Source organism: Trichosurus vulpecula, chromosome 1 (assembly GCF_011100635.1).
Source record: "Trichosurus vulpecula isolate mTriVul1 chromosome 1, mTriVul1.pri, whole genome shotgun sequence".
NCBI classification, from domain to species: domain Eukaryota; kingdom Metazoa; phylum Chordata; class Mammalia; order Diprotodontia; family Phalangeridae; genus Trichosurus; species Trichosurus vulpecula.
Window position 1 is genome coordinate 505997052 of NC_050573.1, and position 16963 is coordinate 506014014.

Here is a 16963-nt window from a genome sequence, read left to right on the forward strand (position 1 = left end):
AGAAATATTGTGAAGGTAGAGCAAGATTTGGCAGCTACTTGGATATGTGGGGTGAGGGAGAGTCAGGAACTCAACATCATGTCAAGGTTGCAAACGTTGAAGCCCAAGAGGACTTCGCCAGAAATAGGGAAGTTTGGAAGAAGCAAGGATTTGGGAGTGAAGATAATGAATTTGATTTTAGATATGTTAGGTTTAAGATGTCTCTGGGACAGGAAAGAGACTGAGAAAGAGTGGTCAGACAGGTAGGGGGTGAGCCAGGAATGATATACTTTCATGCAGATCCAGAGAGGAAACGGTAGTCGACTGGGTCAAATGTAGCAGATAGATCAAGAGGGATCAGGACTGAGGAAACTGGCATTTAAGAAATTATTGGTAAATTTGGAGAAAGCAGTTTCAGTTGAGTTATGAAGTCTAAAGTCAGATTAGAAAAAGTTGAGGAATGAGTAAAAGGAGAGGAAATGGAAAAATTCAGTGTATACAACTTATACTTCTTTCCTTCCAAGAAATTTTTAAGGAATAATTTTGGTTATTAACTATTTCATAAAAATTAAGCTCTATTTGATTGACATTTATTAAGCACTATGTGCAAGGCACAATGCTAGGTGCTAGGAATATCCAGACAAAAAACAAATTAAAGTTGGCCCCGTTTATTTTTTGAAAATTTAACAAAAATCTATTTTCTCCCTCTCATTGGGGAAAAAAAGTCAAAACTTATAAGAAATATGTACAGTCAAACAAAACAAACTTTTGAGTTAGCTGTGTCCCTGAAATACGTCTCTGCATTCTTAAGTCCATCACTTCTGTTCTCATTGATTCTCTTCATTGATCAGAGTTACAGATAGCTTTTTAAAGGAATTTGGTTGAGAAAGGGAGGGGAAATATTGGACAGCAGCTTGAGGGAATGGTAGGGTCTAGTAGTGAATGTTTTTTAAGGATGGGAGAGAGACTTGGAAAAGTTTGAATGCAGTTGATAGGTAGAAGTTAAGGGGCGGGGCATGATTGAAGATACAGCCTTATGAAGAAGGTGGGATGAGTTAGGATCAAGTGTTTATGTAGAGGGGTTGACCATTGCAAGGCGAAGGGTCACCTCTCCTCCAGATTAGAGAAAATGAAGAGAGAGTGGGAGTTGGTATCAAGGGATTTTGAGGTGAACCAGAAGCTCATGTTGAATGCCTTTTTTTTTTTTTTTTTTTGGTAAAGTAAGAGGCTAGAGCCTCAGCTGGGAGGGGAGGGAGTATAAAGAAAGGGCTTTATCAGGAAAGATATTTGGAATCACTTATGTGGAGAATGATAAAGGGAATCAATTAGGAAGAAATGAAAAGAGTGCCTTACAACAGTGAAGGTCCAATTGTGATTGGATAGCATGAATTTTTAATAAATCCAGTACCTAGTCATCTTGGTTGTGGGATCTCCAGCTTCCATTCAACAGTTTACAAGTAGCAGTAGAGGAGGTGAAAGAATCTGTTGGGAGAAATTCAGGGCTGAGGTTTGGGAAGAGAAGGTAGAAAGGGGGCCAGGTAGGGATTTTCAAGAGCAGAGGACAGTGTAAAGTTGATATGGCTGACTCTTGGTTGAAGTTGGAGAGTGAGGTAAGTGAAGTAGGAACATGTGTGGGTAGTGGCCTGAGAAAGTACTGAGGGGTAGAGGGAATGGAGATTTTGATTAGGCAATAGAACAGGTATGGGAAGCATGAAGCAAAGGGAGAGGTGGAATGCTTGGAAGTTATGGGCAAATAGGAGAATATTAGAATTTCTAATTAGGGAAGTGGAAGATGGGTAATGGCAAAATCTAGCGTGTGACCCATTCCTTTATGTGGCTGAAGAAGAATGAAGGAGTAGGGCACGACACTTAAGGAAGGAGATAAAGGAAATGGAAAGTTAGGGAGCATCCACATGCCTATTAAAGTCCCATGGTATAAGTCAGGAAAGAGTTTGAGAGGAGATCAAAATCGTAAACCTGGTGCTGAACTTGAGAAAGGAAGTGGAATTACTTTGATGAGTCTTATAATTTGGATTGGGTGGAAAATTTTAATTTGTGGACTTCAGGAGAGGAAAAGTTATCAAGTGAATGAAACAAAGGGAGAACCTGAAGTGAGAGTAGAGAGCAAGAGTATTCTGATTACCCCTCCTGGACTAATTTTTACCTATGGTAAAAAAGAAGGTACAGCTAGTATTCTAAAGGATATCCAGGGTCACAGGGTCATCAGGGGAAAAACCAGGTCTCTGAGTTCTGATAGGTGGAAGAAGTATGAGAGAAAGAATGAGTTGATAAAGGGGAGTTTGTTCACTATGGAACTGGCATGGAAGAGATAGGCAAGATTGGACTGGGGTAGATATGGTAGTTGAGTTGAGGGACATCGGGCTGAGAATTTGAGGATGGAGCAGGGGACAGTTTTCTCCTCCTACATGTTTGTGATTATTACTGGGATAGGGAGAGAAACAGGAGAAGCCATAGGGATAATAGTGGGTGGGAGAGAAGCTCATTATTTCCAACAGGGGTTCCAGAGATAGCAGGGCCAAGTATAGGTACTTTTTTTCCCCAGGGAGACTGGTGGAGGAACTCTGGAGGTTATGGGGTGAGGGGGGTGGTGAACCTCTGGAAAGATCCTGAGCAAGTGCTTAATCGTTTTTTCATTGGCTCTTTACACTGAGCCACAGGGCAAAAGTATAATTTTGGCAGAGGCTATCTTTGTCACTTCTAGAGGACAGACAACCTTTATCTCTGTATAACTTTGGATTTGTATTGAAATACAAGTGAAGCATATATTCTAAAAATTGAATGCTTATGTCAGGTTGGAATAAAGTTAAAATAGCCATCTGTACTGATACAAATTCTGTGAATTCGAATTGAGGAATGTAACACTGCAAGCGTTTATTATGCTTTAAGTGCTGAGGATAGAAAGAAATGCAAAACACTGTCCCTGCTCTTAAGGAGTTTAAGGAGAGGGATAAATTGGTGATAATCTCTTATGGCACTAGGATTAAGGAGGAGTAAGCGCAAAAGTTGCTTTTTAATCAGGATTAGGTTAATTAACTCTGAAGATTCAGAAGTGTACTCTAGACCCCTCCACCCCATTACAATAATGCCTAAAAAACCAAAAATAATTCAGTTTAACAATTCAGCAAACCATCTCTGCCCTTCAGGAGCCTTACAGTCTAGTGGACCATTCCACATACCTCTACATAAAGTGATTTTTACTAAATCCAGATTTGCTATGGATGTGAGGGAGGGAGTGAGTGAAGGAAGGAGTCAGGATTCTAGCCATACATCCAGTGGAGGGAGGGCTGTAGCCTGCACACCATTCAAAGATGTGGGGCCTGGGGACAGAGAAGCAAAAGCAGGACTAGCCACTTTGGGGCCTGGCCTGACCTAGAGGAAGAATGAAAGGAGGGAACAGATACATGGGGGCCAGACACAAACACAGACAGAAGACAAGAGGGATGGGAGACAGCCATGTGTGGTGGGACAGCAAAAATCTCCTTGGCACCTGAGGTCTCAAGCTGTGGAGGTGGCTTTGCCTGTCTGTTCTTCTATTTTCACTTGGAAAGATTTTTTGTTGTTGTCATTGATTTTTTTTGAGGGGGGGGTAAAGGGTGGGGAGTAGGAAGGCAGGGGCAGAGAGAAAACACTGACTGTAAAGTTAACATAGGTGCGGGTTTTTTGGAATGCAGATTTCTTTCCAAATTCTTTACATAAAGTAATTGCATAATTCGAATTTATGTAAAATAAGAACTGTCTCTACTGAGTTCTGAGATACTTTGCTCCTGGCCTAGTTATAGACTGCCTGTAGTAGTAGAGAAACAATAGACATTTAATTTAAAATGCTGATGCTTCCATTTCTAAAGAGCACCTCTGTGTTTGGGGTCAGGGATGAAGAGTCTTGGTTTTTAAATGAATTTGATTATGTAGATCCCATTGAAACATTGTTTCTTCTCTTTTACATACACCCTTTATAATATACCTATTTATAAGTAGTTGATGCTTAAGAATTATTTTTTTAATTAATTTATTTTTGGTTTTCAACATTCACTTCCATAAGTGTTAAATTTTCTCTGCCTCCCTTCTCCCTCCCCAAACGATGTGCAATCTGATATAGGCTCTACATATATATTCTTATTAAATATTTTAACATTAGTCATGTTGTATAGAAGAATTAGAATGAATGGGAGGAACCATGAGAAAGAAAAAACAAAACAAAACAAAAAAGAGAGCAAATAGTATACTTCAGTCTGCATTCAGACTCCATATTTCTTTATTTGGAGGAGAATGGCATTTTCCATCATGAGTCTTTTGAAGTTGTCTTAGGTCCTTGCATTGCTGAGAAGGGCTAAGTCCATCAAAGTCAGTCATCGCACACTGTGGCTGTTACTGTATACAGTGTTCTCCTGGTTCTGCTCAATTTACTCAGTGTCAGTTCATATAAGTCTTTTCAGGTTTTTCCGAAGTCTGCCTACTCCTCATTTCTTTTAGCAAAATAGAATGCCGTTACATTCATATACCACAACTTGTTCAGCCATTCCCCAATTGATGGGCATCCCCTCAGTTTCCAGTTCTTGGCCACGACAAAAAGAACTGCTATAAATATTTTTGTACATGTGGGTCCTTTTCCCATCTCTTTAGGATACAGCCTAGAAGTGGTATTGCCAGGTCAAAGGGCATGCACATTTTTATAGCCCTTTGGGCATAGTTCCAAATTGCTCTCCAGTAAGGTAGGATCAGTTCACAAACTCCACCAACAATGCATTAGTGTTCCTGCATCTTCTCCAGCGTTTATAATTTTCCTGTTTTGTCATGTTAGCTTTTACATAGGTATGATGTGGTACCTCAGAGTTGTTTTGATTTGTGTTTCTCTAATCAATACTGATTTAGAGCATTTTTTATATGATTATAGATAGCTTCAATTTCTTCCTCTGGAAACTGCCTGTTCATATTCTTTGACCATTTATCAACTGGGGAATGACTTGTATTCTTAGGAATTTGACTCAGTTCTCTATATATTTTAGAAATGAGGCATTTATCAGAGATACTGGTTGTAAAAATTCTTTCCCAGTTTTCTGCTTCCCTCCTAATCTTGGTTGCATTACCTTTATTTGTACAAAACCTTTTCAACTTAATGTAATCAAAATTATCCATTTTGCATTTCATAATGTTCTCTATCTCTTGTTTGGATATACATTCTTCTGTTCTCCATAAATTTGACAGGTAAACTATTCCTTGCTTTCCTAATTTACTTATAGTATCAGCCTTTGTATCTGAATCATGTACCCATTTTGATTTTATTTTGGTATATGGTGTAAGATGTTGACCTATGCCTAGTTTCTGCTGTTTTCTAGTTTTCCCAGCAGTTTTTGTCAAATAGTGAGTTCTTATCCCAGGAGCTGGGGTCTTTGAGTTTATCAAACAGTAGATTACTATATTCCTTGACTACTGTGTCTTATGTACCCTACCTATTCCACTGATCCAAGAATTACATTTAAGTAAAATTCTGGGTTCCCCCTTATGAAGTCAGTTGTGCCACCATTCTCTTAGTCACTTTGGTTCATAACCTCAGTTGTCTTTTATTACCCTCTTATTCTATATTTTGTGGTGCTATGGAAATAATTCTGAGCTTGGAATCCCAGAAGCCTGGGTTTCATATGCTAACATTTTCACTACCTCTTATCCCTAGATATGAAACTTCAGGTCTCTGAGCCTCAACTTCCTCTTTTTTTAGGATAAAGGGGGTTGAACTAGATGAATCTCTGAGTCCCTTTTCCACTTTAACTCTTTGTTCACAGTTTAGTAAACTTGGAGCACGCCTGTCTTTCACTGAAAATGTTTCTTATATCCATTACAGTTTATTGCTGTCACCCTAGTCTATATCCTTAATGACTAACCTCTTACTGTTTTGCATAGTTATAGGTGGAGCAAGGTAAATAATTTGGTCAGGAAAGACCTCAAAATTATTCTCACCTTCATACACCCTGATAATTTGTTCTGGTTCTGTTTGTCTGAATTTTCCTTGTTAGGTTTTCCAGAGGGGCAACAGAGACAGAAAAAACACTGGACATAGACTTACTTGTCATGTGGCTTGGAGCAAGACACAATCTCTCTGAGGCTCAGTTTTCGCATGAGTAAAATGTAGATGATAATGCTACATAGGGATGTTATGAAGAAAGTGCTCTGAAAACTGAAAAGCCCTATAGGAATGTTTGCTACTGTACTATATTCTCAGTTACCTAGATTTACACTCCAGTCATCCTTTTCTATCCTGACATAGTACATTGGAAAAGTCACTGGTTTTGAAGTTAGAAATCCTTGCCTCAAACCCTTCCTCTGAAATTCATTATCTTTGTGACTTTAGGTAAAATACTTAATCTTTTTGGGCCTGGAGTTACTGCTTCATCTGAAAAATGAGGGAAATAATCTATTAGACTATTCGATAGTCATTAGTCTCTTTTACTTTTAAATGTATAATCTTATGACCCTTTCATATTTGTTTTTCAGTCTTTTTTTCAGTACTGTCTGACTCTTCATAACCTCCTTTGGGGTTTTCTGGGCAGAGATACTAGAGTGGTTTGCCACTTTGTTTTCCAGATCATTTTACAGATGAGAAACTGAGCCAAACAAGGTTAGGTGACTTGCCCAGGGTCACACAGATACTAAGTATCTGAGGCCAGATTTGAAGTCATGAAGATGAGTCTTCCTGACTCCAAACCTTATACTCTATCCACAGCAACACCTAGCTACCCCATGAACCTAACATATTAGACAGTGTTGGTAAGGATAATCAAGCCCTGGGGAAATTGACTTACACCTAAAACTAGTTTATGTCAGGAAGTTAATTCACAAAAAGAGATTTCATTAATAACTGGACAGTCTATTGGGAAACCACATGAAGGCCAAAAGAAGGTTGTTTGGCAAATGCATGGAATCCACATAGGGGAGGTACTTTAAGGGAGAAGTCTCTCTGTTAAGTACCTCTTTTATTGCTGGATAGATATTCCCTGACTGTAGAGCCCCTAATTTAAAATGACTTAAATTTTTCCCTTTATTCTTTGGCTTGCACCAAAATTCACATTAAAAAATCTCATATTGAATCATGAAGTTAGAGTCTAGGACATGTGGCCCACTAGATCCTCAAATTCAGCCCTTTGACTGAATCCAAACTTCATAGAACAAATTGCCTTAATAAAAGGATTCGTTCTGTAAAACTTGGACTCAGTTAAAAGGCTGCACCCAAGGACCTAGAAAGCCACATGTGGCCTCAAGGCCAAAGGTTCCCCACCCTTGGTTTAGGTACTATATCGCTCTTTCAATACTGGCTTTGGCCTGTGGAGGAATGTATAATACCACCTACCACAGTGTTCCTACCAGGTTCTTTTTCTATTTCATGCTGTACATTCATACTGGAAAACATGAATACAGAATGATCTGAGATTTTGTCACCTTGAGGTGGAGGAACTCTCATTGTTAGAGGGAGGTAATCCATTTAAATACTTAGTACTTAGTAGATAAGTGCCCTGAGATATAGATATAGAGCTATAAAGAGATTTAGTGATTTGCCCAGGGTCACACAACACAGCTAGTATCAGAGATGTTTTTTCACTTATGGATTGCTCTAATCATTAGGAAGCTTTTACTAATATTAACTTTAAATTTTCTTATTTGCAAATTCTGCTAGTTTGAACCCATGCTTAAAATTCAATGAATTCATCAGTTGGGCAATCATTCTATTGAAGCAGATTACTGCACGTTCATTTGTTAGTATATTGTTTGTAGCTGTCCCTGCAAAAATCTTATTTGCTCAAACTTGTTTTTGTTTGATCGTCCATATACAACAGACATAATATATTGCCTAGTCTATAGCTGAAGTTTTTTCAGTTTGGAAGTGGGAGGGAGATTGTTATTTTATAGCTATTTATATTTTGTAGCTATTTTAGATCTGACTTACAGTCTGAAATTAAATGTACCTTGCCTAAGTAGCAAAGGATCTTCATGGAAAAAAGAAATACAAGTCATAAGGTAGATATGACTCAGTTGTGAATGAAATATAAGTCATAGAGTAGATTATGACTTGGTTCTGTTGGTAAGAATAGGATGAATTGTTCACTTTGTATTGTTACATTGATTTAGATAACTTGCCATTTAAGCAAATATTCCATAATATATATTGAGGAAATATAGATTTCCTATATTAAATTGCATTTTTCATTTTACTTATTTTTCTTTAGAGTTTTACAACTTTGACCAAATTCAGTTTGGCACTTTTAGGCCACACCAACTTGCATAACATGAGTTATATGCATTAACTTCTATCTTGATGAAATTTTTTTTGCTTTATAAATAAAATCCAACTCAAATGATGCCTAGTTTAATGTACTTGTTTATTTATGAAGAACAATTAGCAGTTGAAGGGAGAAAGTAAAATTGCCATTTCAGAGAATTTACTTTTCAAAACTAAATGAAAGTAGGAAAAGGCATATTGAGTAAACATTGCTACAAATGAAGGATAAACACAATTTGTGTAATTTTAAAGATTCTTTTGTTTTTTTTTAACAGATTTAACATTTCAAATCCAGCCTCAGACAAGACACTTGACACTCACTAGTAACTTAACCCCAATTGCTTCACCAAAAAAAAAAAAAATTAAAAAAAAAATTTCAGGGGGTCTTAAGAGGTCAAAGGATTAGATAGGGGCAGGACAGTTTAGTGTGAATAATTTTGTTGGGATTCGTCTTAGAATAGGATAGTCAGTGTGGAAGCTAGAGATTTGATTAATTTAAGAAGTTTTAAATTTGGGTTGGAGCAGTTTATCAAGGTAGTTTCTTCTAATATGTGGGGAAATGAGGGCACTAGAATCTAGCCCTGGATAACTAGCTGCATGAACTTTAGACAGTCCCTTCTCACTGGCCTTTGGTTTCCTTCTTCTGTAAAATGAAGAGGATAAGACTCTAAAGTTCATAGTCTGTGAACCCTGGAGACTGCCACTAACTGTGTGACTTTGAACAAAGTACTTGACCTCTCAAGATCTCAGTTCTTTGTTTTTGTTTTTCAAACATGAGAAAAATGACAGAATTGTACCACATGATATCTAAGTTCCTTTTCAGACTCTATTTTTGTGGTATACTAAAGGAAGATGCCTCTGGAAATGTATTGCTTCATTTTAAAAGAAGGAAATTTTTGAGGGGTGGTTGAAAAAAAATGCCATCCCAGGCATGAGCTTTGATTTATACATTCGTAATGACTTAAAATAAATTTATTTGAGAGAATAATAAATTGCATTATGAACTATATTCTAAATACCATATTTCACTTACTGTTGTATTTCTGAGAATAGCTAAATTATTCACAGTTGATCTTCATACAATATTACTGTTATTATATATGTTATTTTTAATTCTAAGAAAGCTTAGGTGTTTTTCTCTGCTGGAAGGTTATAGTGAATAAAGCTGAAGACATTTTAGCGATCTGCATAAAAATGTAATTAAAATTTCTTTGTCTTGTTACATATTAATTTTTATTTTTCTCCTTCAAGATTGCAGCATCATATGGAAACATTATCTGTGTTTTTGAACCAGTTAACCTACTGAAACAAAAGAACACTTCTAATGTGGTAAGCAGTTTATCATTTTTTTTCTTTTAGGGTTTAAAATTTCTTTTTTTTATTAGATTCTTTTCCTAATCTTGTATGAATCACAGTGTATGAACCAACATTTAGGAAAATAATAAATAGGGTCTGGATTTCTGTATTGTTAAGGGCATATTAAACATTTGCTTAAATGTAATTTTCATTTACTACAGCTGTAAACTAATTCAGATGAGCTATCTTGAAATTATTTTGACTCTGCTGATTCTTTGGTTATTTTATTGGTAAGCATTTGAATACTTGGTAAACCAAAATTTAGCAATAAGCTGTATAGTAATTGCAAAGTAACAATAATCTGGTCTAGTGTGTTCATTTTCATTTCTACTTCCTTTATGACATTTTCAAAGATACACCTTGAAATATTGAACACACTCAAGTTTCTTTCTTCTTGCCTTTATTATAGTTTGTAATTACTTATGAACAGATTCTTGTTTGTAGTAGGCTTCAAAGTGTGGTAAAGAAGAGGAATGGCTTACACAAAGTGAAAAGTCAGACCTTTAACAAATAGAACTGGGATTATTTAGCTGATTTCAGGATTGCATATAATGATTTTATAAATAAGGAGGATGACAGAGATAAGTGACCAATTTTTTCCTAGCTCTCTTCAGGATGAAACTTGAAATTTCCAAAATAACATGAAGGATCATTGTCAGATAAAATAATATACCTTATATTTACATAGGGCTTTATTTATTTCAAATCATTTTATCCAGCATCTCTTTAGGTGATATTAACTCCATTTTAAGGAAATGGAGATTTAGAGAAGTTTAGTGAGTTTCTCCAAGATCATAAACCTAATTTGTGGCAGACCTTAGACTAAAATCCAAGTCTTTTTACTCTTAGGTCATTGGTCTTTCCATTATGCAAGATGATGGAAGAATTTATAATAATATAAAGTTAATAAACAGCCATTTAAAAAGGTTTTCATTATGTAAAATGTCTTTATGAAATAAAGTATCAATTAAATAAAAGAAGTAGTCATTATGTTGTCTTTCTCTACTGAGTGCACATAATTGGTGATTTTGATAGTAGTTTTGAAAGATTGAAGGAAAAGCAATTACTTTATTGGAGAAATAGTTTAGACTCCAGAAGTGGCAATAAATGTGTATTTAATACAGAGATTAGGCTGTTATAGATGGAAACCAGTTGACTTGGAAAGGTATGATAATCCAGTTACTTTAGAAGAAAGTCTCAGAGAAAACATTTAGGTCCTCACAAAAAAGCAGTATCATTTGATCTTTGTGGCTATAGATCTTAAAACATTCTTTTATGAATGGGAAATCTTAAATTAAGCTTTTACAACTTCTCTTATTCTGGATTCTATTTTTTATTTTATTAGTTCTACTCTAATAGCCTCTTGGTGATGAATTATAACTTAACATGAACAAATTGTCCTGAATATGAGAATCATAGAGATGAATTAATGACTAAATTTAGATGTTCATTAAACAGATGAACATCAGTATAATAAAATTAAATGTCTGAATGTGAAGCAACTTATGGGAATAATGTCCAAAGGATTATGTCCTGTTGTTCCACATTCAGTTGTTTCTATGGTGGGGATAGAAATGATAGTATGGAGTTTTAGTAGTATGGAGTTTGGAATAGTATGAAAGGAAGATGGGTGAGTTTCCGGGAGTAGGCCATATGTATATTGGTTCCTTCATCTCATTTACTTTTAGCTCACCGAATTATTTGAATGTCTCTTCTTTGCAAAGATTCCATTTGCAATGGGAATAAGAATCAAATTTGTACATTTGTTGAGGAGTGGAAGGAGATGCCAATAAAGCTCATCTTAATCATTACTTTGAATTTTTAGGAATTATATAATCAGTGGCAGAAAAGTGGTCAATTTTTCTTGGAGTCCATAGCACACAATATAACTTGGGATCCTACAGGTAAGAAAACATGATTAAATGAAACATGGTATTTTGTCTAGATGTGATACTATTCTCATATTAAATTTTAATTTGGTAAAATTTCAGCTTGAGGAAAAATTTCCTGATATCCTGGGATGAAATATCTTTGAATATGTTAAGAAAAATATATCTTGAGTTTCCATTTATGTTCCATAAATTGATATGTAATTTTTAAGAGAGATAATTTTTTAAAGTATTATCTTCATTTTGGTTACTGCAGAACTGAAGGAAGGGTAATGGCCAGTAGTAGCCCCTCACTTTTCTTTGTGTTGGCTATAGCAATGCTCTTGGTTCAGAGGATAAAAAGGAATGAACATTTCCTTAAGTATATTTGGTGATGGATTTCAGTCTATATATAGTGACTATTTGTTATTGCCTTAATCTTTGGTAATTTGTAAGAAGAAGATTGATAATCCTATGTTTGGCTTCAGAAATTACAATAATTCAATAAACATGAAATTTCATAAACATTTAAAAAGTGCAGAGGGCTCTGCAAAGTACTGGGGAGAGAAAAAGTTGAGAAGAGTAATATGGAGTAAATCTAAGAAGGTAGAATAGTTCCAGGTTGTGGAAGTCTTTGAATTTGAACTTTATTTGGTAGGCAGTAGTGAGCAACTGAAGGTTTTTGAGCAAATGAGTGATATAGTCAGGTCTGTGAATTAGTGTGGCAACAGTATGAAGGATGGATTGGATGGGAGGGAGAAAAGAGGCAGTAGGATATCTTAGTAGGCTAATATAGTAATCCAGGTAGACAGTAATGAAAACTTATTCTAGGGTAGTAGTAGTGGAAATAGAGAGGTATAGGATGAATGTGAGGGATAGTGGTAGAATTAACAAAACTTGGCAACTTATTGGATATGAGGTAAGGGAAGATTCAAAGATAACATCAAGGTTTCAAACATATTCCTGAAAAGATTTGTTAAATCAGGAAGAGAAAGAGGAATAGAGGGGAAGACAATAGATATGATTTGTAGCATGTTGTTTGAGGTACCACTGGGATATCCATGTAGAGGCTGGCATTGGGCAATATGCAGATCAAGGACTTGGGCTTGTCGGGCATGGCTGGAGATTTAGATTTTTCTTAAAAAGACAATAACTGTAACTGTTTTAGTTATTATCAAACCTCATGCTCATTGTTGCTGCCACTAATACTGTTATCATGCCTGATGGGTTTTAGTGCTTCAGACTTTTTACTCATTATCTACTCCAGTTTTCAGTGTAAAATCATCCAGTGTTAAAGATGTTTCAAAGATCATTACCAGTTTTCGTTAGAGAAAGCAGGGTCTACATTACTTTGAGTCTAAAACAGATCATTAACTTCCTGTTCTAGTTCCAGTGCACTAACCATATTTAAATAGAAATATAAAAACATTTCCTACCTTGTCCCAAATGTCTTCTCAGCAAAATTTAAAAACATCACCCTACCCAACTCCCCTAAGAAGACAGTTTTACTTGTTCTGCTTTTTTGAAAGTCAATTCAAGTCAGTACCTACTATGTGTCATGCACTGTGCTAAGCCTCACTAAATCAAGGAAATCAAAGAAAGCCAAAAAAATAGTCCCTCTTCTTAAGGAGCTCCTAGTTTAATGAGGAAGACAGTATGCTAACAACTATGTACAAATGAGAAATTTACAACAAAGGGAAGGGACTAGCATTAAGGAGGATCAAGAAAGGCTATTGTATATAGCATTATTATATTATAGAGTTAAGGAGCTCAGTGTTATTGGATTGTAGTGTACATGGTAGGAATAAGTATAGGAACACTCTAAAGATAGGAAAGGGCCAGGTGATGAAGGACTCCAAACACCAGAGTATTTTATAATTGATCCTTGAGGTAATAAAGATTCATGGGGGGAGAGGATGACATAGACCTGTGCTTTAGGAAGATAAATTTGACTACTGAGAGGAGGATGTATTGGAGAGAGGAGAGATAGTAAAGGGAGGGAGAGAGATTATCTAAGCTAGGGCTTCTTAAACTTTTTCCACTGGTGACCAATTAGCACTTCTTAAACTGTGGGTCACAACCCGTGGAGTTGTTGTGACCCACAGTTTAAGAAGCGCTGAATTCTAGGCAATAATCCTTGCATGAGGTGATGAAGGCCTTCCCTTGGGTGGTAGCAGTGTCAGAGGAAAGAAGGGGTCATATTGGAGAGGTATTATGAAGATAAAAATGATAGGACATGGCAACTAATTGGATATGGGGGTGGGAGTGAGGAGTTGAGCATAATACTTAGGATGTGGATAAATTGAAGAATGGCGGTGCCCTCAGTGGTAACAGGAAAGTTAGGAAGAGGGGAGGTTCCTCGGGAAAGATGATGAGTTTAGCTTAATCTACAGATCATCTAATTTAGGATGTCCAGTAGGAAGCTGGAAATGTCATGAGACCTTAGGGCTGGATAAGTAGATCTGATTATCATTACCATAAAGATGATAACTGAATCCATGGGAGCTGATGAGAACACCCAGCGAAATAGTATGTAGGGAGAAGTGAAGAGGGCCCAGGACAGCTCTGGAGAACACCTATAGTTTATGACCTGGATGAAAGTTCAGCAAAGAAGAATGAGAAGGAGCAGTCTAAAGAGGGCAACCAAGGCAGAGTAGGGTCCCAAAAACCTAGAGAAAAAAAGAGTATAAGGGAAAAGAGGGTGATTGACATTGTCAGAGGTGACAAGTAGTCAAGTAGGATGAAGATTGAGAAAAGGTCATTAGAGTTAACAATTAATAGATCATTGGAGAGAGCAGTTTCAGTTGAAGAATGAAACTGGAAGCCAGAATGCAGATATCAGAAAAGAATGAAAGGAAAGGAAGTAAGGCACTAATTATAGATTGCCTTCTCAAGTTGTTTAGCTATGAAAGGGAAAGACATATATGATGATTGCTAGCAGAGATGGACAGTTGGTCAGAATAGGATTTTTTGAGGATGGGGGGAACATAGGCATGTTTGTAGTCAGTGTGGAAGCATCCAGTAGACAGGGAGTGACTGAAGTTTAGTGAGAGAATAGGGGTTATCGAGGGGCTAGTCTTCTATAGAAGACTAAATGGATCACTTTTGCATGTACAGTGGTTTAGTCTCGCCATGTGAGACAGGGGTGAAGGAGGAGGTAGTGGCAGAAGTCATCTGTGGGGTGTGAGATGAGAAGAGAAAGGAAGAAGACAGCCCTTGGGGAATGATCTGAATTTGTTTTTCAGTGACTATAAAGCAAAGTTTTCAGCTGAGAGTGTAGGGGGAAAGGAAAACCATGGAATATTCCATAAAACGTCAATACATGTATGGAGTATAGTAGCTATAATATTGTATAGAAAAACAATAAATTATGCTTTATATCATTTTAGGCAGTCGTCTTTTAACTGGTTCTAGCTGTTTACAACTTTGGTCAAATAACTTGGTGAAGCAATCTGAAGATGAAAATTCTGAAAAAGATCTTAATTTTGGGGACTGGCAATGTATCTGGCACTGTAGGTAAGTAGCAAATATGCAAATAAAATCAATTTTTAAATTATTTTAATGTCATAGACTTGTAGAACTAGAACTAGAAGGAACATCAGGTATTATCTAGTCTTAACCCCCTTATTTTCTAGAAAGGAAAGTTGAGAACCAGGAAGGTTATGACTTGACTAAAGTCATACAGGTAGTAAGAGTCAAAGGTTCTATTCAACAATGAAGAACGAACAACAACCAGTCAGAGGTAGGATTTGAACTCAGGAGGGCTTCTGACTCCAGAGGCACTGCTTTTTCCACTTTACCACAATATATTTGAAAATGTTTGACAGCTCTTCCTTCATTTAACTTTTAGACATTAGAAACCACTGTAAAATAAAAAACCACTGTGAGGAAGATAGTTTTGTTATTCTTCATTTGGAATTCCTTTTCTTCCCTCTTTCTTATTCCCTATTCATAAAAATAGTTCTACAAATCTCTCTCTCTGTCTCTGTCTCTCTGTCTCTCTCTGTCTCTCTGTCTCTCTCTGTGCATATATATACATATATATATATATATATATATATGACAAAACCCAATACTTCCATGTTTGTTGAATTAGGGAGAGGACGTTATTGTTTAGCGTTAAGTGGAAAAGCATTAGTTATTGTTATCTATCTAAGGATGGATGGGGTGGAGGTGGGGAAAGGAGGAGAAATTCAGTAGAAAGGTAAAGCACAGCACAGTTTAGAGGAGATAAAATGATGATGGGACATGAGCTAGGTCTTATTTTGAAAGAATTAAAGGACAGTATTAATTGTCCCAAAAAAGTATCAGAGATTATATTATAATGAGTCATGCCCATATCAGTCAGTTAAACTCCATCAGATAATTTAGCTTGAAAATGCTACTACTGGCCCAAACTCCTTGGTGTTGGAAACTCTAAAATTCTAGAAGTCTAGTCACCAGCACCTCTATTTTTAAATCTTAGCTTTTTGGGGGGTGAAGCCTATACTGTAGTCTACTTAGAGTAGACCATAAGATTCCAGTTTATTTCCATCTTTAAAGCGATCATTCTTTATGTATTTTGCATTACTATATAGAATTAATAGAAAGATTTTGAGTTTTGAAATTATCTTAGGTTTGAACTTATTTGATACCTCATTTCCTAAGTCTTGAAGTTTTTTTGTTGGCTTCTGTTTGTAAGATGTTTATTTTATGAGAGAATATAGAAATGAATTTGATACCAGAGCAATGCATGTCTGTGTATGCTAGTCTGAATTTCTCATTGGTATTTGAAATAGATTGTTTCAGTATAACCTAGAAAAGTAGTATTGAATGCTTTCTTAATTTTATTATCTTTGAAATGCTTAGAGTGATGGAGGTAATTGCTTGTGTATTGTATAGGACTGCTTCCCAAGTTCATTTAATGAGATTTTCACCTGATGGAGAATTTTTTGCTACTGCAGGAAAGGTAAATATTAAAACATCTGATTGTGTGTTGTTTTGTATTGAGAGACAGAGAATACAATATTATTGTCATTGGCTTAGTTTTAATTAAATGGTTCTTGCACGTGAACGAAATTTATACTGCCAATATATTTTAGACTGGTGTTGTGACCATTCTTTAATATGCAGCAACTCTATTTAAAAGCAGAAACTTGTATCACATGATATGAATTGTTTGAAAGGCATTTGTAAACATTTCTTGCTTGTGCACATTATGAGGTAAGCCATTGCTTCAAGAACAATATATCTAAAAATTCAGTGTCATGGAAAGCAATTTTGTATTCACAGCTTTCTATTTTGCACTGGCAATGATATCTCAAGGGCTGTTTTATATTTTAAGAGTGGGAAGCATTTGTCATCTACATATAGTGTCTAGCCAGAAAAAAAAAAGGAAGTTTACTCTTTTTGCTAGAAGTTCATGTTGCAAGCCCTAGGCAGATCAGTCCCCATAGTTTTCTTTATACTTCTCACTATACCAGACCTTCATGTC

The 16963-nt window shown here is 36.1% G+C and overlaps 1 protein-coding gene across 3 annotated transcripts in view; it reads left to right on the forward strand.

Moving 5' to 3' along the window:
* DMXL1 (Dmx like 1) overlaps positions 1-16963 on the forward strand; it is a 146089-nt gene that overhangs the window by 14864 nt on the left and 114262 nt on the right. For all 3 annotated transcript variants that reach the window (XM_036740774.1, XM_036740775.1, XM_036740776.1), the window contains exons 3-6: positions 9518-9595; positions 11448-11526; positions 14880-15006; positions 16372-16438. In XM_036740774.1, coding sequence (XP_036596669.1) covers positions 9518-9595; positions 11448-11526; positions 14880-15006; positions 16372-16438 — 351 coding nt within the window. The remainder of the gene's footprint in view (positions 1-9517; positions 9596-11447; positions 11527-14879; positions 15007-16371; positions 16439-16963) is intronic.